This window comes from Macaca nemestrina, chromosome 1 (assembly GCF_043159975.1).
Source record: "Macaca nemestrina isolate mMacNem1 chromosome 1, mMacNem.hap1, whole genome shotgun sequence".
Classification (NCBI taxonomy): Eukaryota; Metazoa; Chordata; class Mammalia; order Primates; family Cercopithecidae; genus Macaca; species Macaca nemestrina.
In genome coordinates this window covers 61,651,194-61,657,977 of record NC_092125.1, presented here as the reverse complement: position 1 = coordinate 61,657,977, position 6,784 = coordinate 61,651,194, and the positions used below count along the sequence as shown (strand labels likewise).

At 55.4% G+C, this 6,784-nt stretch overlaps 1 protein-coding gene across 1 annotated transcript in view; it reads right to left on the bottom strand.

The window, feature by feature from the left end:
* The window catches only part of LOC105484773 (opticin), a 17,768-nt gene extending 12,015 nt beyond the window's left edge, over positions 1-5,753 (bottom strand). Inside the window, exons 1-4 of the mRNA XM_011746707.2 lie at positions 5,484-5,753; positions 4,591-4,729; positions 2,867-3,025; positions 1,876-2,078 (exon numbers count right to left, since the gene is read on the bottom strand). Coding sequence (XP_011745009.2) covers positions 1,876-2,078; positions 2,867-3,025; positions 4,591-4,729; positions 5,484-5,714 — 732 coding nt within the window. The 5' untranslated portion in view covers positions 5,715-5,753. The remainder of the gene's footprint in view (positions 1-1,875; positions 2,079-2,866; positions 3,026-4,590; positions 4,730-5,483) is intronic.
* Positions 5,754-6,784: the final 1,031 nt, after the last annotated feature.

Genomic DNA, 6,784 nt, shown 5'->3' with positions numbered 1-6,784 from the left:
TGGTGGGGGTGGAGGTGGGTGGTGGGGGATGGAGGTGGGTGGTGGGGATGGAGGTGGGTGGTGATGGTGGATGTGGGTGGTGGGGATGGAGGTGGATGGTGATGGTGGACGTGGGTGGTGGGGATGGAGGTGGGTGGTGGGGATGGAGGTGGGTGGTGATGGTGGAGGTGGGTGGTGGGGATGGAGGTGGGTGGTGGTGGTGGAGGTGGGTGGTGGGGATGGAGGGTGGGTGGTGGTGGTGGACGTGGGTGGTGGGGATGGAGGTGGGTGGTGATGGTGGACGTGGGTGATGGGGATGGAGGTGGGTGGTGGGAATGGAGGTGGGTGGTGGTGGTGGAGGTGGGTGGTGGTGGGGGTGGAGGTGGGTGATGGGGGGTGGGGGAGGAGGTGGTGGTGGGTGGTGGGGATAGAGGTGGGTGGTGGTGGAGGACGTGGGTGGTGGGGATGGAGGTGGGTGGTGATGGTGGACGTGGGTGGTGGGGATGGAGGTGGGTGGTGATGGTGGACGTGGGTGATGGGGATGGAGGTGAGTGGTGGGGATGGAGGTGGGTGGTGATGGTGGAGGTGGGTGGTGGGGATGGAGGTGGGTGGTGGTGATGGAGGTGGGTGGTGGTGGTGGACGTGGGTGGTGGGGATGGAGGTGGGTGGTGGGGGTGGACATGGGTGGTGGTGGTGGATGTGGGTGGTGGGGATGGAGGTGGGTGGTGGGAATGGAGGTGGGTGGTGGTGGTGGAGGTGGGTGGTGGGAATGGAGGTGGGTGGTGGTGGTGGAGGTGGGTGGTGATGGTGGACGTGGGTGATGGGGATGGAGGTGAGTGGTGGGGATGGAGGTGGGTGGTGATGGTGGAGGTGGGTGGTGGGGATGGAGGTGGGTGGTGGTGATGGAGGTGGGTGGTGGTGGTGGACGTGGGTGGTGGGGATGGAGGTGGGTGGTGGGGGTGGACATGGGTGGTGGTGGTGGACGTGGGTGGTGGGGATGGAGGTGGGTGGTGGGAATGGAGGTGGGTGGTGGTGGTGGAGGTGGGTGGTGGGGATGGAGGTGGGTGGTGGGAATGGAGGTGGGTGGTGGTGGTGGACGTGGGTGGTGGGGATGGAGGTGGGTGGTGGGAATGGAAGTGGGTGGTGGTGGTAGAAGTGGGTGGTAGGAATGGAGGTGGGTGGTGGTGGTGGAGGTGGGTGGTGGGGATGGAGGTGGGTGGTGGTGGTGGACGTGGGTGGTGGGGATGGAGGTGGGTGGTGGGAATGGAGGTGGGTGGTGGTGGTGGAGGTGGGTGGTGGGGATGGAGGTGGGTGGTGGGAATGGAGGTGGGTGGTGGTGGTGGAGGTGGGTGGTGGGGATGGAGGTGGGTGGTGGGAATGGAGGTGGGTGGTGGTGGTGGACGTGGGTGGTGGGGATGGAGGTGGGTGGTGGGAATGGAGGTGGGTGGTGGTGGTGGAGGTGAGTGGTGGGAATGGAGGTGGGTGGTGGTGGTGGAGGTGGGTGGTGGGGATGGAGGTGGGTGGTGGTGGTGGAGGTGGGTGGTGGGGATGGAGGTGGGTGGTGGTGGTGGAGGTGGGTGGTGGTGGTGGACGTGGGTGGTGGAGGTGGAGGTGGGTGTTGGTGGGTAGAGGTGGGTGGTGGTGGTGGAAGTGTGTAGTGTGAGTGCAGATGGGTGGTGGAGGTGGATGGTGGTGGTGGTAGGGGTGAAGGTGGGTGGTGGAGGTGGGTGGTGGTGGGGGTGGAGGTGGGTGGTGGGGATGGAGGTGGGTGGTGGGGGTGGACATGGGTGGTGGTGGTGGATGTGGGTGGTGGAGGTGGAGGTGGGTGGTGGAGGTGGAGGTGGGTGAAGGTGGGTGGTGGAGGTGATAGATAGTGGACCTAAGGCCTCAACTCACCCTGAAGGCCACAGGCTGTATCCCCGAGCTCCGGAGCCGATTTTGGCGGACATCCAGGATCTCAATGCCACTGGGCAGCACGGGCAGAGCTTCCAGCTGGTTCTCTGGGAGGATGAGGTCCTGGAGGGCATGTAGCAGGCGGAAGGCATCATTATCGATGGAGGAAATGAGGTTGCTGGAGAGGTCAATCCTCTTCAACTTTGCTGAGAGAGGTTGGGGGAGAACAAAGAGATGAACCAGAACACGCTCTTTCCTTGCCCAGAATGGAGCTATCTCCACACCTTGCTCCATCCCTCTCAAGACGAGGGGATTGTAACCAGCTCTCCACCTGCACTAGCCCAAACCAGAGAAAATAACATAAACCAGGACTCCTTGGAAAAGCCCTCAGATGCCTCAGTGCCCCTCCCTGGAATCCTGTCCTGTGCGGTGGCCGCCCACCTTGGATCCTTTAGAAGTCTCTTGAGAGCGAGAATCAACAGGCCCAGGAATCCCTGGATCCACCTCACCTCCACGTGTGAGTCTACACAGAAGGGCGCTGAGGCCCAGAAAGGCTCTGGGTAATTAGTGGTAGAATCGGGATCAGAGCCCAGGTCTCCTGTCTCAAGCAGGGCATAGGGCATAAAGAAGCAAAAAGCACACAAACAACCTTGTAAACAGCATCAGTGCCATGGAGAGTACATTTAAGACAGTCCTGCCCAGAGGCCAGCTGATCACACAGCTGTCATTGCTGGGACATCCTGAAGATGTTGGCAGATCATACCTCCCCCTCCCAACTTCCCAGACCTTTTTGGAGAGCAAATAAAAATAGGTCCCTTCCACCATCTAAACACTTCAAGGAAGGGACTTCTAGAGACTTCGGGCTATTTCCCTTTGACAGCTGGATGGACTGAGAACCAACAGGAAAGAGTTAACCCAGTGTTGGTGACTGTTCTAGTGGCAGGGTGGCTTCCTATGCCTGCCCCCACTCATCTTTTCCCAGGCCATTACATACTCAGCCCTTCGAAGTCTTCGGCCCTGATACGGCTGATGCGGTTGAAGCGGGCATACAGGTAGGCAGTCCTCCGGGGAAGAGGAGGAATGTCCTCTAGGTCAATGTCATCGCAATACACAGAGGAACCAAGACACACGCAGACCAGGCAGGTGGGCAGACCTGGCCCAGGTGAAAGACAAAACAAAGGGAGATCTCTTCAGCCTCTGGGGCCAATGGCCCTTGCCCCAGGGAGTGTCTGAACCATGGCCATCTGTGCCTTTTTGATAGCCTATGGGTTGCTGCCCAGAACTGACAGGCACCATGTACTCAGTGCTGTTGGCTGCTCCCAGCCTGTCACTCTGTCCTCGACCCCAGAGAGGCACGTCCATCCTCAGTTATTACCTAGTCTAAACCCATTTATACTTTCAGCAGACCCTAGTTCTGTGTACATTTTCCTGGGCCTATGTGGGTATTTCTAGGACATCCCTTGGTCTCTTTTCCATAGGATTCCTCTCTGGTCCCAAAAAGTGAAGCCAGAATTAAGTGGGATGGCCAGTGGTTGCTGGCTCTGCCATCTGCTTTGGGGAAGAGAAATTAGATATGTTCTGTGTGGCTCCAAGAAGCACAATAGAACCAAGGTGGAGAGCACAATGCCCACTCAGCATCCACTTCCCCTTCTTATGGCATCAGCATGCCAATTTTTCTTTGGGAAGTAGCCCTCTCCTGTTCTGTCCATAACCCTGTCTTTGTACCCAGGGGTCATGAGGCTAGGCCAGGTCACCCACCTCAAATAGTTGGGGAGACTTTATTGGATCATACAACTGAATAGCGCAGGTGGTTTCTGCCACCTGCTGTCACAAGGCACAGAAATTACTGAGAGACCAGTTTAGCTCAACTCAAGGAAGAACTCTGGTGGCAGTGACATAGCCCCAAGATTAAGGAGCTCTTCTCTGCCAGCAGTGACCAGGAGGATTGGGTGGAGCAGAGGGGCCCCAGCATCTTTCTTATCCTGAGGCTGTGAAAGGGTTCAGCTGAGGCCCTTTACGGCCTCTTTAAGCTTGAGACTGTAGCTCTGAGAGGTCATGGATTCCTGACTGAATGGTTTTCCTACCGATGCCCCAATACTCCCGGTCCACCCAAGGCAAACATCCCAAGAAGCGAACAGGGAAGCTGGGGGCAAGCAGGTCCAGAATGAACTTCAGCCTTCCTCTGCCCACTTCTGACTGCCAGCAGAGTGCCGAGGCCTCACTGCCAGGAATGCCAGCTCCAGCCTCCAGGAGGGCATCGGGAAAGGAAAGGGAGCTGCTGAAGAGGGACTTTGAAGCTGAAAAGCAGTGTGACTGCTTCATTTGCTCCCACGCCAAGTGGCAGCCACAAAGTTAGTTATTCTTCTCTACAGGTTTTTAATTGTCTCTGATCTAATTACCACTCAACCTGCTTCCCCTGTCATGCTATTAATTAAGGCAGGGTGGCTTTGCTAGGGCATAAGGGAGTTCTTGCATTCTTTGCTTCTTACTTAACTTGTACATTCAGGCAAAAGTATTAGGGACAGCCAGTGCCTGTCTTTGATTTCTTTTTTCCTGTTCTTACTGTGGCTATTTCCCCTCCTCTCTCTGCTAGTAAGGGTAGCCCTGACCCTCCACGTCCCAACACTGACCACGTTCCACTTTGGTACCCCTGGTGCTGGGTCATAGCTGCTTGGCCTATGACCTAGGGATATTGTGACCATGTGACTGTGCACTTACCATGGTTGGGCTGGGAACTCAGTAGTGGCCCCGCTGTAGTAGGTCTGGTCATCGTGGGGTTTGATGAGGGTGTCCTTGGAGCTGTAGTGCTCTTGGCAGGACTGATCCTGGTTGCGGGAGCGAAGCTAGTCACCTTAACCTGGAGATGTAGCACAGAGTACACAGTAACCCAGCTTTTACCTGGAAGGGACTTAACTTTGGACCCTGGGAACCTCAGTGATGGATTTCAAACTGGCAAAAAGTCACTGTGGAGAAGGAGGGGGAAGGGATAGCAGAAAGACTGTGCGAAAAGGGGACCTGAGAGAGCATCAGGTCCAGCATGTCCATCCTATGGATGAAGAAACTGAGGCCCGGAGAGGACAGGGATGAGAATTAAAGAGCCAGCCGGTGGTCAAGGCAGAGATGGAACCTGCTCTCCCAATTTCCCAGGCTGGCGCTCTTCCCCTGCTCCACACCGACCAGGCTCATGCAGCAATCGAGTGGGGGCTTCTGGGCTTGCACCCCATGCTGCTGCAGTGAAGGCCAAGAGGGCCTAGGAAAGAACTTCAGACTGGAGGACAGTTTCAGAAAAGAGACGGGGGATGTGGCACTTTTATTTCCTAGAGAATATGATGAGGACATTGTGAACCCCTCCCCCAGTGAGACACGGCTTTGGGTCCTACTTGACGGCAGGGGGAGGGATGTATGACTTCTGAAGAAGGAGTAGTCCCAGGTTTGTGTCCTCTTTCTTAGTATCATCTAAGTGACAAATCCCTATGGAGGGATAAGAATTTCCACCTCATAGAGAAAGAGGTGGAGGCTTGAGACACCCATACTATGGGGCAGGTGGGAGGGCCCGGGCCTCTGACTCCCAGTGTCATGCAGGGAATGAGTCGGTCTCCTGTGTCCCTCACCTCGGGGAGCTGGTCCCCATAGTCTGTGAGCTCCTCATAGTTGCTCAGGTCAATGACTTCACCATAGTTGTCTGGGTTCAGGACGTCGTTCCCCAGAGGCAGAACTTCAAAGGAATCGCCTTCCCTAGGCATCTGCTCCTCTCTCCTCTTCCTCTCCTTCCTTGGGAGAGAAGCTGTCGCTGACTCCTGCAGCACCAAGGCCAGCAGACTCAGGAAAGCCAGGAGCCTCATGGGGAGTTGGATGGGAATGAGAATCCCTTCAGCGGCAGGTCCCTGGCAAGTGGGCAGGAGGAAGGGCAGCGATCTGAGGGGCAGGCTCTCCAGAGGGTTGTGGGAATGGCTGGAAGATTTACCCCACTTCCCACTCCCACACTTGCAGACTCAGTGCCCTCATCACATGCACAAACTCCCTACCAGCTGGGACTATGTCTTGGGGGGTATCTCCTAGCAGTCCCCGCCCACCACTGCCCCACTTGAATGTTTTCACACTCTCACCCAAACACTGATATTCACTCACAGAGGCATGTGCAGACACATCTCAACACAGACACATTCACAAGAGTCCCCTTGTCTACAAACCAGGCACACACTGGTGCATGCACACAGATGTCCTCTCTTAACCCCATGCTCAGAACATGACTGCTAGTCACTAAGCTCGATTCAGAGAATGCCAACATCAAAGAATCTTATGGGGTCTTTTTGTTTGTTTGTTTGTTTGTTTGAGGTGGAGTTTCGTTCTTGTTGCCCAGGCTGGAGTGCAGTGACTCTATCTTGGCTCACTGCAACCTCTGCCTTCCAGGTTCAAGTGAATCTCCTGCCTCAGCCTCCCGAGTAGCTGAGATCACAGGCACCCACCACGCCCGGCTAATTTTTGAATTTTTAGTGAAGAAGGGATTTCACCATGTTGGTCAGGCTGGTCTCAGGTGATCCACCTGCCCTAGCCTCTCAAAGCGCTGGGATTACAGGTGTGAGCCACCACGCCCAGTTGAATCTTGTGGGTTTTTATAAAGATCATCTCTTCTTGCATTTGCTCAACAAACATTTATGGGTGTCTATTGAGTTCCAGGCACAGGACTTGCCTCTGTGGGTACAGAATGAATAAGGCACAGCCCTTCCTAGGAGCATCTAGTCTCTTTAGGAGACACGGACTTACATTACATTACATTCTTTTTTACATTGTATGTTGGACTTACAATGCAACCTACAATGTAAAAAAGAATGTTAGTTTATGAAATATACTTGTAAATGCAGTTTTTTAGAAACAGATTATTACAGGTACAGGAGTTCTGGCTGGGTGCGGT